This window comes from Colobus angolensis, unplaced genomic scaffold (genome assembly GCF_000951035.1).
Source record: "Colobus angolensis palliatus isolate OR3802 unplaced genomic scaffold, Cang.pa_1.0 Scaffold219, whole genome shotgun sequence".
NCBI classification, from domain to species: Eukaryota; Metazoa; Chordata; class Mammalia; order Primates; family Cercopithecidae; genus Colobus; species Colobus angolensis.
The window spans coordinates 1,062,354-1,076,527 of record NW_012115366.1 but is presented as its reverse complement, the minus strand read 5'-3'; the positions used below and the strand labels follow the sequence as shown (position 1 = coordinate 1,076,527).

The 14,174-nt window shown below is 41.4% G+C and overlaps 2 protein-coding genes across 4 annotated transcripts in view; one reads left to right on the top strand and one right to left on the bottom strand.

Moving 5' to 3' along the window:
- Window positions 1-14,174, top strand: part of ATRN (attractin) — a 124,415-nt gene that overhangs the window by 96,200 nt on the left and 14,041 nt on the right. The window contains exon 25 of the mRNA XM_011943310.1: window positions 10,646-10,724. Coding sequence (XP_011798700.1) covers window positions 10,646-10,724 — 79 coding nt within the window. The remainder of the gene's footprint in view (window positions 1-10,645; window positions 10,725-14,174) is intronic.
- LOC105512739 (signal recognition particle 19 kDa protein-like) lies at window positions 12-755 on the bottom strand. 3 transcript variants are annotated; one of them, XM_011943308.1, is made up of 2 exons: window positions 618-734; window positions 12-545 (listed from the first exon to the last, which is right to left on the bottom strand). In XM_011943308.1, exons 1-2 carry the CDS (start codon window positions 732-734, stop codon window positions 300-302), a joined length of 363 nt encoding a protein of 120 aa, XP_011798698.1. In that variant the 3' UTR covers window positions 12-299. The 3 variants fall into 3 exon arrangements, with proteins under 3 accessions (XP_011798698.1, XP_011798699.1, XP_011798697.1); XM_011943309.1 differs by having other exon boundaries at window positions 12-617; window positions 694-734; XM_011943307.1 differs by having other exon boundaries at window positions 12-755.

The following is a 14,174-nucleotide window of genomic DNA, read 5'->3' as shown; positions in this document are numbered from 1 at the left end:
CAAGTAACTCATTTCAAGTAACTTATTGTACAGTCCATTGTCCATTTAAAAATATTCTTTCTTCAAAAAAAACTGCATTGAAAGACAAAAAAATTCTTTTATACGGCATAAAAGCGAGATGCAACCTTCTGATGTAAATTTGTTTCACTGTCAACTCCGACGATAAAGATGAGAGGCACAAGCGTTCACAGTTCAGTTAAATGATGCAAACAAAAAGCTTCTGTTTCCCTCTGATACAAATCAGAAGTCTCCATTCATGTCTCTTACAGTAGTACCACATACTTGATGCTGATACTAGGTTACTTCTTTTTCTTTCCTTTCCCTTTTTTACTTCCCTCTCCTTGTTGAAGACTTTGGTCAGCACCTCCTGCTTTTTGTGTCCTTGTTTTTAGTTTAGGTATCATTTCTGTTGCATACAACATTACTGACTTACGTGATGGGAACTGCACAAGGCAGAGGCTGCCATCTTCCTGTTTGAGCTGGACCCGGACTCTGCCTCTGTATTGGACATCACGATTCCATTCTCTAGAGTACATTTTATTTTTCTCAGGAAATACATTAAGTCCAACTGCTGAACATACATCTTGAATCTCTGTAGCTGTAGGATTTTCAACAGCCTTACTTATGGGGATTCGCCTTCCCTCTGCGATGGTCTTCTTATTATTTAAATAAGCAGGATAGATACAAATAAACCTGTCCTGGTCCGCCGGGGACCGTGCGGCAGCACAAGCCATCCTCACAAGAGTCTAAACAACAGCCCACTTCATAATGTTTTAATGTCATAATGTTCAGTAAAAGCTGTTTTTACTGTTTAATATGATTTCTATGACACTTAAAATGTGACTCACATTAAATTTACATTGAATAGCAATTATGTAGAGAATGCAAAGGGAAAGAATATATAAAGACAGCACAAAAAGTTATAATAAATATGCTACACTAATCCAAATATTTTAAAGCAAAAATATTAAATCTTAAGACTTTTTAAAATAGAAAACCATCATGAAGACAAGAATTCTGATATTATACACTTCCAAAAGTAATTTATATTCATCATAAAACTTAGGTAATATAAAAATAAAGTAAAAATTCAAAATTTCCGCAAGTAACTCTCTGGAAACTACCACTGTTAACATTTTGTTGTTTCTATTTCCAAAAGTTTTTCTCTATATGTGTATACTGCACATAAATTGTGTTTTTTTCTGACTACTTTGACTTATAAAATGGGCTACCTCCTTACATGTTGTTCTGTAACTTGCTTTTTTACTCAGTGTTATGTGTTTTACTTCTTGTTTTTGTTTTTTTGTTTTTTTGTTTTTTTTGAGATGGAGTCTTGCTCTGTCGCCCGGGCTGGAGTGCAGTGGCCGGATCTCAGCTCACTGCAAGCTCCGCCTCCCGGGTTCCTGCCCTTCTCCTGCCTCAGTCTCCCGAGTAACTGGGACTACAGGAGCCCGCCACATTGCCTGGCTAGTTTTTTTTTTTTTTGTATTTTTTTTTTTTTTTTTTTTTAGTAGAGACGGGGTTTCACCGTTTTAGCCAGGATGGTCTCGATCTCCTGACCACGTGATCCACCCGTCTCGGCCTCCCAAAGTGCTGGGATTACAGGCTTGAGCCACCGCGCCCGGCCTACTTCTCGTTTTTTTTTAAAGCAACTTTTCCCATAGTTTGCATGTAGCATTTTTTTTTAACCATTTCTTCTTTCAACAGACTCTTATTTGTCTTCAGTTTTTTTTTTTTTTTATTGCATATGTCTTTGCATTTTTCTGTGAATATCTTTCTGGGATTGTTTTTTATCCTATAATGGGTGTATCAAGATGCAGAAGCACTGCCAAATGGCCCTTCGCAACAATTGCATGAATTTTCACTCCTATGGCAAGAATGAGCGTGCCTGTTTCTGTTACTCTTAGCAACACTGGAAGTTGTCATTGTTTTTAATTTTGCCAGTCTGGGAGGTGTCAGTGGTATCTTGTTTCAATTTGATTTCTTTAATTATTAGTGATGTTTACTGATATATTATAGTTCTTGTTCATATCCTTTGCTTGTATTTCTATTGAGATGTTTGCCTTTTTTTCTTACTGAAATTTAGGAACTCTTTATATTTTGTGCATGCCTGTGTGTACATGTGTGAGCATGTGTGTTTGTGTGTCTTTCTGTCTCTTTGTTCTAATCAGCTGTTCGTTTTTTAATCCCATTTATGGTATTTTTCACCAGGTATATCTGTCAGTCTTTCCCTATATTTTCTTCATGGGTGTTTTATCTGTTACTGTTTTTTGTTTGTTTGTTTGTTTTTAATGTTTAGTTCCTCTTTTATCCGTCTTTAATTTATCTGGGTATAGTTTTACTATTTTCTAAATTTTAGGCAAATTTAGTCTATTTACCTCTCCATTTGAGGCAAGCGGAGTCTATCCATTTTCTAAATTTAGAAATTTAGAAACAAACTTGTGGTGCGTCAAGACAGAGTATCACTCCCTCAGCTCCAAGGCTGCACCATCCACTAAGCCAGGAACTCACCCTCTATTGTCACCTTTTTCAGAGTATGCCGAGCTCAGCTCATTGGAGCTTCGAGGTTATTGCAGAAACCTCCCCCAACTGACACAGTGCCAGTAATGTGGAATGTTGGAAACTTGGTGAAACTTCTCCCGTTCACAAGGAAGTCTGGTTTTTCCACAGAAATATAGATTCCAAAAGGAAACCACTGTCTATCTTGTTATCATAGAAAAATTAAAATCCTAAAATCTCCCCCACATTTTTCTTCTGCTTAGTGCTGAACAGCACGGACTCATTGACGCCAGCCATCTCCCATGGTTCTCCCAGGGCCAAAGAATCATCTTACATTCCCACAAATTCGGTATTTCATGAAGCTTTGTCCTGTGACTTCCACCAAATTATGAGTCCCTTTGAAGTTGTAATTTCCTTCCTTTTTGGCTATGTGAACAGCAGGGACTTTGAGGCAAGTGGAGAGGAAAAGTGGATATATGCACCCCCGACCCCGCTGACCTGTCATATTACTCCTTCACAACCCAACGTAATTGTCTACTCTGTGAAGTCGTCTGTCACATTTACCCCAGAGACCATCCCTCTTGGACTTCACTCTACTCGTGTTTGTGTTATAGCACTAATCACCCTGTAATGCAGTTATTTAATAGTCTAAATCTTAAGGGCAGCTGATGTATAGACTAACCTACAATATGACCTGCAGAGATGAACAAGGCCAATTAGAGGTCTCCCAAAAATTTAAACTGGATTATGAGAGCTTGGAGCAGTTATCCCATGACTCAGCCCTAGCTACACATTAGAACCAATGGGAAGCTTAAAAGCAGCAGCAGCCTGGGCCTTACCCCCCAGAGATGCTGGTCTAATTGTTGTGGTATAGGCCCTGAATTTTAAAGGCTTTCCAGTGGTTCTGATGTTCAGCTGGCATTGAGAAACCCTGAGTTAGTTGAAAGTTATATGGAGTCAGGGACTGGGATGGTATTGCACCCATTTATGTGCAGGCTAAAGCATAGGTGGCCAAATGAGAAAGAAGACAGATATTCTGAGACTGCTGAGAGAATGTGAGCATGGCCCCCACTCTTGGTACGTCCATGATCCCAGTTCCTACAGGGGCTGGCTGCTTTAGGGTTCTGAGAGATCCCCGTCTTTATTCCCCCACAATCACTTACAACTACCTAAATAGGCGTTACCTGGCATTTAAATTCTGCATTGTAATTACAGTATTTTACATCATGGAGGGACAATTTTTATAAGTTTTACCATTTTGTTTTTATTTTTGCACAACTTCATGTGCTTCATGTCTTCCCCTTCTTTGGGTATTTTTGTTGGGTGGAACTATGTCCTAGAGTAATTCTCTCAGAGAAATTGTTGGAAAGAATTTGATACTTGTGGGGAGCCTTTCAGTGTGAAGACTAGAGTCTTTCTGCAGTTTTGCAACATTACCTTATATTTCTTTGATTGTTTCCTCTCCTTTAATTCTATTTACTTGTTCTAGAATTTTCTGTTAGATGAATGGGGGAGATTCTGCATCTTTCCTCCATACTTCTTAACTGGACTCTCACTTTCTTGTTTTCCTTTTGCTCTGAGCTCTAGGTGAGCTCCTCAGCAGTACGTTCAAGCCCATTAATTTACTCAAAGTTAGATCCATTTCTTGGAGCCCATGCAATGAGTTGTTTTATTTTACATTTTAATTCTAGTATTTTTTTTCTAACAGCCTGTTTTGGTTTTATGAATGAAATTTCCTTTCATATTCCTTTGCAAGATTAATAATTTTATTTGCTTTTGGAGCCTTATTTTTTGCTGTGAATAACTTCCTCAGATTTGTTGTTGTTTGGCACTTCTCTTGCATAATGTTCGTTTTTCTCAAAATGTCTGATTTTTGGTTGTGTTGAGGATTCCATGTTTGCCCGTGTGTACTGTTTCCGTTTGCCTCAGCCTGCAGTGAGTGTGGAGCAGGGGCAGCATGTGGTGGGTTGTGCTGAACGAGAGAGCCCGTATCCTGCTTGGCCTCCCTGGCCCAGGGCCAGCACTCACTGCCTTACCTCCACCGCTCGGCTCAGGCAGAGGAGGGGAAGACACTCTCTGGTGTGGCCACTCAGAATGCAGCTGCCTGTGAACACTCTGGCAGTTTTCAGAACCCACCCTCTCCCTTGTATCCATGGGTTTTGCGCTTGGAGCATGTTTTTTTACTTTTCAGCTCTCTCCAGTCAGACTGCCATCCCTGTGCCACATCTGGATTTTTTGTTGAGAGTAACTAGCATATATAACCTCCCTTATCTGTGGTTTCACTTTCCACAGTTTCAGTTACTCAGGGTCAACTGTAGTCCAAACGTTAAGTGGAAAATTCCAGAAATAATTTATAAGTTTTAAATTGTACTCCATTCTGAGTAGTGTGATGAAATGTCATGCCATCCTGCTTTGTCCCACCTGGGACAGGAATCATCCCTTGATTCAGTGTATCCACACCCCTGTGCTACCTGCCTGCTAGTGTCTTGGTTATCAGATCTAAAAATCATAGTATATGTAGGGGTCAGTACTATCCATTATTTCAGGCATCCACTGGGAGTCTGGGAATGTAACCCCACAGATTAAGCAGGACACTATATTGCCAAATCCAAAGGATACTTTTTGGTTCTCTTCTTGACTTCTCAGTTGTATCAACCAACTGACTGCTTCGTGAGCAAGACTCTTCCAGCCGTCTGTGACCCATGCTGCCCTACCGCTGCTTTTGGCCTCCCTACTGTGCAGTCTTTTCTATTCAGCCTCTCACTGTTGATTTTTTCCCAGACCTTGACCCTGGCCATCTTCTCACTCTGTGTTCTCTGCCTGGACTCTGCCTTCCCCATCTGCAGCACAACATGCCCAGAAGTGACCAGTTCCATGCTTCCTCACCAGCGTTCCTCACCTCACTAATTGGCAACATGGCTCTGCAGGTTCCAAGCCACTTCTCTTGCTTTCACTCATCAGGCACTCCCTTACCAGGCCCCAGAGCTACAGCCATCTCCACCTCCATTCCCCACCCCACCAACCCTAGCATCACAGTCTCGCCTGGACCTTCAGTTGACTTTAGCCCCTCCAGAATCCACAAAAAGTCCAGAGAAGACCTTTAAAGATCTTGTGTCTAGCACCTTACCTTCCTGTTGTATCTAAAATAAAATTCAGCATCCTGGGTGAACTGGCCTCCGCTTACTTCTCCACATTCAGCTTGCACTCTATTCTTCCACATATCTGCTACCAGGGCCATCTCCTATATCCTCAAAAACACAAGCTCTTGCCCTACACTGAGCATCTGTACATGCTTATCCCATTTTCTGGAACACTCTTCCCACTACCCTTCATTCTGTATACTTTCATGCCTTGCTTGATTTTTCCAGACAACAACAAATTCTCCAATTCTCTCTCCAGTGTCCCACAGTTCAGTTCCATTTTGACACTACCCATAGTTGAAGCAAATCCTGCAGATTAGGGGCTCAGTTCCACAAGACTGCTCCCACTTCAGACACTAAGCACACATGGGTCCCCAGGCTACCTCAATGCTACTGGGCCAACTACAAATTCAGGGCTTCTGGTGACTGCTCACTCCAAGATTTGACAATTTGTTAGAACAGCTCACAGAACTCAGGAGAGCACTATACATAGAATGACAGTCTTATTATACAGGGTACAACTCAGGAACCGCCAAATGGAAGACATGAATAGCACAAGGCATGGAGGTGGGTGAGCACAGCTCTTTCACGCCCTCTCTGGACAAGCCTCCTCCCTGCACGTGGATATGTTCATTATCCCGGAAGCTCCCCCAAGCCTCATCATTCTGAGTTTTTTTATTGAGGTTTCATTACATAGGCAGGATGGATGAAATCATTTTCTACTGGTGACTGAACTCATCTCCAGCCCCTTTCCCCTTCCTGGAGGTTGGGGGATGGGGCTGAAAGTTCTAACCCTCTAACCACCTAGTTGGGTTTTCTGGTGACCAGCCCACATTTGAGGCTCTTTAGGCCCCTCTCCCCATGAGTCATTCATTAGCACACAAAAGACACTCCTGTTTGTCTGAAAATTCTAAGGGCTAAGCTAAATTGTCTCCCCTTGTTCCTCTCTCCCATAGAACTGTATTATTTTTCGTCATGGTATTCATCACACTTTGAAGAATATATTCATGTTTACTTGCTTAATATCTGGGTCAGTAGACCAAGCTTCACGGGAGCAGGGCACTGTCTCTCGTTCACTCCTATACACACACACCTTCAGCATCTAGTACATAATGTGGTAAGATATTTGTGGGAAGTAAACTTAGACTCTTCAGGATAAGTGCAGAGTAAGGAGGAACCATAGGCACCAACCTCTCAGGGAAAAAAGCTGTGTCAGTGGCTTGCTTTTAAGGGATATAGGGGCTGTATTCTAGTTCCACTTAGTAGACATCCTTAAGTTCTTAGAGCATGTGTATGGAATAAGATGGCCCTGCTGCCACGTACCAGCCCGGTGAGGACCAGCCACTTCTATTGGACATTCAGTCCCTGGACAACCGAATGCCACTATCAGAATACATGAGGGAAGTATTTTTCAGGCCCATGGCCTCTCATGTAGTAAACAAGGACAGATGGCATTTTCATTGCTTCTCCCTTGTGGGGGTTGAAATTTTGGAAAAGAATCCGAAACTTTGGTTTTTCTAGACGATGTTTACTAACTAGTGATGATAAACTTTTAGCTAAGAATAGAGTTATTTTCATGACATGGGGAAAAAATATTTTCACAGAGCAAGTTAACTATGTCTAAAAGAATTTATTTAGCTTTCTTCTTTTTTTTTTTTTTTGAGATAGGGTCTCTGTTGCCCAGGCTGGAACACAGTGGTGCAATCACAGCCCTCTGCAGCCTCAAACTCCTGGGCTGGTCTCAAGCAGTCCTCCTCACCTCAGTCTCCCAAGTAGAACTGGGACTATAGGCATGCACCATCATGCCCAGCTAATATTTTCTGTTTTGTAGAGTTGGGTTCTCACTATATTGCCCAGGCTGGTCTTAAACTTCTGGCCTCAAGCAATCCTCCCATCTCAGCCTCCCAAGGTGCGGGATTACCAGCGTGAGCCACTGCCCCCAGCCTGGTCCGAAAGAATTCAAAATGGAGCCTATAAGGAAAAGGGGAAAGGTATCCAGATAATCCTAAGCACTCTGAAGAATGGCTAATATATGGAAAAGAGAACAAAAGGTGGGGGGAAATTCGATGATTCAAATGAGAAAATCAATGTAAGGTGAGTTAGAAAAAGTATTTCCAGACTCAGGGCACAGAGAAGTAAACTCTAGGTCCTGACGCAGTCTGTTGAGACCTCTTTGTGTCCTAATGAGATGCTTTTCCAGCCTCAGGAAGGAGCCTCTATAAAGAGGGAAATAAGAGACTCTCCCTTGCTTGCTGTTCTGTCACTTCTTGTAGCTGGAGCAGCAAGTAGAAGGAACTGGGTAACTGGTGTTGTCAACAGATCTGCACTGAATACAGAAGGGCCCTCTCACCCTCTCCAAGAGGGAGGCAGGCACAGACTGTATTACAGGTGGACCCAAAAGAGGCTTCTGAGTGACACCAGGGTCCTCGCCTCTCAGCAGTGGCAACAGGCTCTTGACCAACTTAGAAGCTGTTCCCGTTGGCTTCATGCTCTTCCTTGTGGATTTGCTGCCTCCTTATGTTTATCTATTAGAATAAAAATGACAAAAATCAGGATTACACACGGAAGCCAAGAAAGACTGAGAAGGTTATTCTCAGACCTCTTTACTGGTTCTTCCTGTTCTCCCCAGCTTCTCATTGTTAGGGTAGCCCCAGGACATTCTCATCTATCTGTATTCACTCTCTTGGTGACCATGGCCAGGTTTATTGCTTGAAATACCATATATATCCTGATGCTTTCCAAATGCCATGCCCAGCCCAGACCTGGCAGCCAGCCTCCAGGTTAGAATGTCTGCCCAGGATGTCTCCCCTGGGCTGCCCAGTAGATATCTCAGGGTTCTGCATATCTAAAATGGATCTCCTGATACGTCCAGATTCGAAAGTGCTTTTCACACCTCTGCTTCCACCGCCCTGGTTTGAGCCACCATCATCTCACCTAGACTGCTGGTCTCCCTGATAATGCCATTGCACCCCTAATGGTCTTCTCAGCACACATGAAATCCCAACACTTCTGTTTAAAAACCTGCACTGGCTTTCTCTCCCAGTGCCCTCATAATGCCTGCAGTGCCTCACATGATCTGCCCTTCACCCTCATCCTTCTCTCTGCCTTTATCTCTGGCCTTACACACCCCACTCCACATGCTGGCCTCGGGCTCCCCAAGCCATCCCAGGCACAGCCTTGCCTCAGGCTTTGCACTGACTGCCCCTTTTTCCAGATGCACTTTTGCAGGCGTGCATGAGCCACCTCCCATACCTTCTCCAAGTCGTTGCTCAAATGTCACCTTCTGAGAAAGAAAGGCCCACCTACTCTGACCATCCTGCTCTGGAGTGCCACTGGTACTCTTGAACCCCCTGCTTTTACCATCTTTTTATTTCTGTAGCACTTACCTACCTTTTGGCATGCTCTGTAATTTGCTTATTTACTTACTGTTTGTCTCCACCTGCTGGAATGTAAACTCCATGGGACAGTAGTCTTTGTCAATCAGTGTGTTCCATGAGCCTAGAACAGGACCTGACCCAATTAAAGTATTGATTAAAAAGACAATGTAGGCCAGTCATGTGAGGCCTATAATCTTTGCCAAAGCAGGCAGATCACTTGAGGTTAGGAGTTTGAGACCAGACTGGCCAACGTGGTGAAACCTCGTCTCCACTAAAAATACAAAAATTAGCTGGGCGTGATGGCACACACCTGTAGTCCAAGCTACTCAGGAGGCTAAAAGAGGAGAATAGAATCGCTTGAACCTGAGAGCCAGAGGTTGCAGTGAGCTGAGATCATGCCACTGCACTCCAGCCTGGGTGACAGAGCGAGACTCTTGTCTCAAAAAAAAAAGACAATGTAGACTGTCAGAGAGAAGAGTTGGCAGTGTCCTGATAGCAGAGAGGCCCAGAGATGAAGGCTTTCCACCAAGTGATGATCCTGGGGGTTTTGGAAGGCAATCCTATTGATTTGCCTTTTGTCAGGGCACCCATTGGAGGGGTCTGCACCCTTGTACCCCTTAGGGAGGCAGTGAGCCTTGAGGGAGCCTTGAGGTAAGGGCAGTTCAGTCATCCTAGCATCTTAGAGTCCCTTTATCCAGCCAGCCCAGGAGGGCTGTGTTGGTATCAGCACTTGGGTGCACTGAGGTGCCATTCATGAAGCTGACCCCATCCTACAAACGCAGAGCTCAGCCAGCAAGAGAGTACCTTGATGACATTGGCAGACAGCCTTACGTGTGCATGTAGCACTCTGGAAAAATACCCTGTAGCTAGCCCCTTTTACAAGTTAATGAGTAAAAATGCAGTTATAGCAGTTATCTATTTTTTTTACTTGTTAAGCTCGTTCTTCCTTTTAACCGCAAGTCAGCTATTCTCTTTGCCATCACTGTTGCTTTTCAAATCATTCCACACCTGTTTATACATGAGAGAGCATTGAAATCCTCTGCAACTATTAAGGTCACTGGGAGTTATTTTCTCTTCATATTTGTCAGAAAGTTGTTGGCTTGGGTTTGATCATTTCAAATGTATTTTATTTAAAAATACATATTTGTAAAAATATTGAATGTACACTAAAAATTATACACATTTCTTCTTCTGCTTGCCTCTTCCTTATGAAAAGTTGATTGTTACTTTAATAATTAACTTTTTCACCTTCTTAGATTTTACCAGTAAATGTTTGCTAACTTGAATAAACAGCATGACTAATATTTGTTATAATTATCTTAGAATTATTTTTCTTATTTGGGATAAGCCACTGTGGGCCATTGTGATAAAGGCCGAGTGGAAGGTACTGGCTCTCTCTGAGTACCATGTGGGAACAATACAGTCTAGAGGCCTGGCTAGGAAGCCTGGCTCACTGAAGTTGTCTCACTCATTGCCTCCTGAGCCGGCACATTGTTGTGACAGAGCATCAGAAGGGAGCCCGGAGGTGGCATTTGGGAGCCGTTTTCACTGCCTGGCCTGTGGTGTGGGCAACAATGGGTGCTGATTCTGGGGGCTGGGATAATAACTCAGTACTTTGCTTTCTCACAGTTGTTTCCTCTCTTTGCTCCTGGTGGCTGCTGTGGTTTGGAAGATCAAACAAAGTTGTTGGGCCTCCAGACGTAGAGAGGTAAGTTTCAGTGGGTAAAGATTAAAGAATCTCTGGAAGAGGTTTTTTTCTTTATTTTTCTCTTAAGCAAGTGGGTTTTAGCTATTCAGTGATAATGGACAGACAGACATCTCCACGGTAGGAATAATGCAGTGCTTTCTGCAATCCATGGTTCTGTAGCATATGGTCAGTAGACTTGGATGAGTGCTACATAAAGTGTAATTAGTTCTGCACCACAGGGTCTTACCTTCCTGAAAGGAAACTCTGGTGTTGACTTAGAAATGCCAGTTTTATCCTTCCGACCAGAACCTGAGTCCTGACTGAGGCCAGAGATCCAAGGGCTGGATTTCAAAATTCAAGGGCAAAATTTCAAAATTCCAGGCACAGCCCAGCCACCATATGATTAGGCACCACCTTCACGAGAACTTTTCATGGGAGAGGGAAGTCAGCCATTTAAGCATCTCAAAAATTTTTCATTTTTCAAGGAAAGATAAATGTGTGTGTAGTTAAGTTTTCCACTTGAATTTTATTTTTTAATAAGTCTTGATTTGTTTACAGAGCTTCATTCCAAAAGTAGTAAGTCAAGCAAATATTTACAGTTGACAAATTTAAATACATAAATTTGGTTGAAAATTACAACATATCAAATGCCCATCAATCAATGAGTGGATAAAGAAAATGGGGGGGTACTGTAGTGTATATATATATATTTATATACATTTGCAGCAACCTGGATGGAATTGGAGACCAGTATTCTAAGTGAAGTCATTCAGGAATGGAAAATCAAACTTCATATATTCTCACTTATAAGTGGGAACTAAGCCCTGAGGATGCAAAGGCATAAGAATGATACAATGGACTTTGGGGACTCAGGGGAAAGAGTGGGAGGGGGGTGAGGGATAAAATACTACACATTGGGTACAGTGTACACTGCTCGGGTGATAGGTGCACCAGAATCTCAGAAATCACCACTAAAGAACTTATTCATGTAACCAAACACCACCTGTTCCCCCAAAAAACCTATTGAAATAAATAAATAAATAAATAAATATTTTTTTAAAAAATAACCACCATTGAAATAATTACAACATAAAAACTTTGTTTATGGCAACTTTCACTTGCATCATTACTTTGCCTTTCATTTAGTCATGCCTGTTGCATTGTTGCTAATGGAAATGCTCACCTGTATATAAGAGCTAGATAGACAAAGAAGCTGTCTGGGGTTTTTTTTGGATCTGCTCATGCCTTTTTCTACATAAAAATTTTTTTATAGATAAGATTTAGAAGAGAAGGGAAGTATCTAAAATCACAACTCACAAGCATTCAGCACTGTTTATAGCACATTCATGTCTGAATAGGATTAAGACAGGCTCCAGGATATGGGCCTCTTGTTGTGGGCCACAGTACCACCTTTTCTGACCCACATAAGATGACGTTATCATAGAGGGAATGTTACACACTCTTTATTATTAGGTTTTAAATTCAGGGGATAACATATTCAAAGGGTTTTTTAGATAGCTGTATTACTGATACACTTTAAAATCCTAATGAATTACATGATCTGAAAAAATTATATTTTCAATTTAATTTAAATGTATATTTATTCACAGTGGAGTAAGAAGTAAGAAGCCACAGTAAACCGGTAACCAAGAAAGGAGTTGAAAACTTTGTCTAAGTGCTACTTTCTCCAAGAAGAACATTAGACCCAGGGAGTTTCAAGGTTGAGATGAGCTTATGGAGATAATGATAGCCTGTTCCTCCCTGAGTGCTTATGAGAATTAATTGTTTCTAAAATGTGTAAAGCAAAGGAACAGATGGAAAGCTCGAAAGAGTCTGAATGATTTTATACACAGAAATCTTGGTACCAAAACCTGACAAAGGTAGCACCAAAATATAAAGGCCAGCCGCATAGTGAATGTATGTGCAGCAGTCTAATTGCAGTTGTAATGAAAGTGAAATGTAATGTCACTTAATATCAGAAAACCTATTATATCATGTCAAAAAAGAATATATCCTGTCAATGGGGAAAAAAATAACACCTGAATTCTTCCTAGAGGCCAGGTAATCATTTCGTCATTTATTAAAACTCAATACCCATTCCTAATTTGAAAACAAAACTCACAGTAAAATCAAAAATACCTTTTTAACACTATGAAGAATATCTGGATAACCAGCATCACTCAGGATAAAACAAACAAACACCAGAGGTTGTATCCAGACAAGTTAGTTTTAACAAGAGCTGACATCTGAGCATTTCAAAATTCCAGGCACTGAGTTCTAAGTGGTTTTACGTAGATTAATCCTCATCTCAAACCTATGAAATAGGTATTGTCACTAGCTATGTTTTATGGATGAGGGGACTGAGGCTCAGAAAGGTGAAGTAACTTAACACCACATAGTTAACTAAGAGGGAGTACGAGGCTTTAACGAGGGACTTCTGTCTTCACAGCCTTAACTAGGGACTTCTGTCTTCACAGCCCAAGTTCGTTATCTTCGCGTAATCCTGCAGTCACTCAGCTTTGTGCTGGATGTTCTAGACTGCACTAAGTGAAAGGGCACTAAGAAGTATTGTTACTATTGGAAAGGAAACAAAATTATTATTTTTGTATAAAGTTATTAAAACAGTATAGTAGAGATTTGTCTGCATAAAAATGAAGGCTTAAGTATATCAAAAATAAATGAATAACACAGAAGCTAAACAATCAACTGGAAATTGTAACATGCATGAGAGAAAGTAAGATGCACAGCCTATAGGAAAAAGGTTAAAATATATATATATATGTTTAGTATGGAGTTGATCGTCTAATAAACTATGCTTTTACCCGTGTGATTTGGAATTTCTCTGTAACTGTGAAGCTGACCATTCAGAATATATTTCATCATTTCTAAAATGTCAGTCATTATTTATTCCCTCTCAAAAATTGTAGAAGCAATTATTTGATATTATTTTTAAAAACAGTAATAGTAGCGGCTGACACCGTTTAGTCCTTGCTACACACCAGCCCCCGTTTTAAGTGCTTTTACACACGTTGCCTCCTGAACCCTGTCTTATTGTGACCCCAGCACTTAGAATAGCACAGACCCCAGAGGAGCATTGCTGCGTTTTTTAGTTGAGTAAATGGACCTACAGTTTTATAAAATGTAAGAATGTTGGTATTTTAAGAAAATACTTATCATAAAAATGCCCTTCTAGAACAGAGCCATATCTATCCAGGCTAAGATTCTGTCTCCTACAGTAGTTCCAAGGAGGCAGTTTGAAGTAAGGCCTACTTGTCTCCCAAGGCATAATCTCAAAGCTTCAGCATCATGCCCAGAAGATCTCTAATATGCTTAATGATATGTGAACGGCCGTTCACCATGTGCTAGGCGCTGTGCTATAGTATCTCATTTGATCCCAGTGACAACGTTATGGGATAGGAACACATTTCAGAGGGAGGACACTGATGCCCGGAGACTTCAAACACCTTTCTT

Excerpts from the sequence above, each read along its gene's own strand:
- LOC105512739 (XM_011943307.1), bottom strand. The coding sequence starts at position 734 with ATGGCTTGTGCTGCCGCACGGTCCCCGGCGGACCAGGACAGGTTTATT.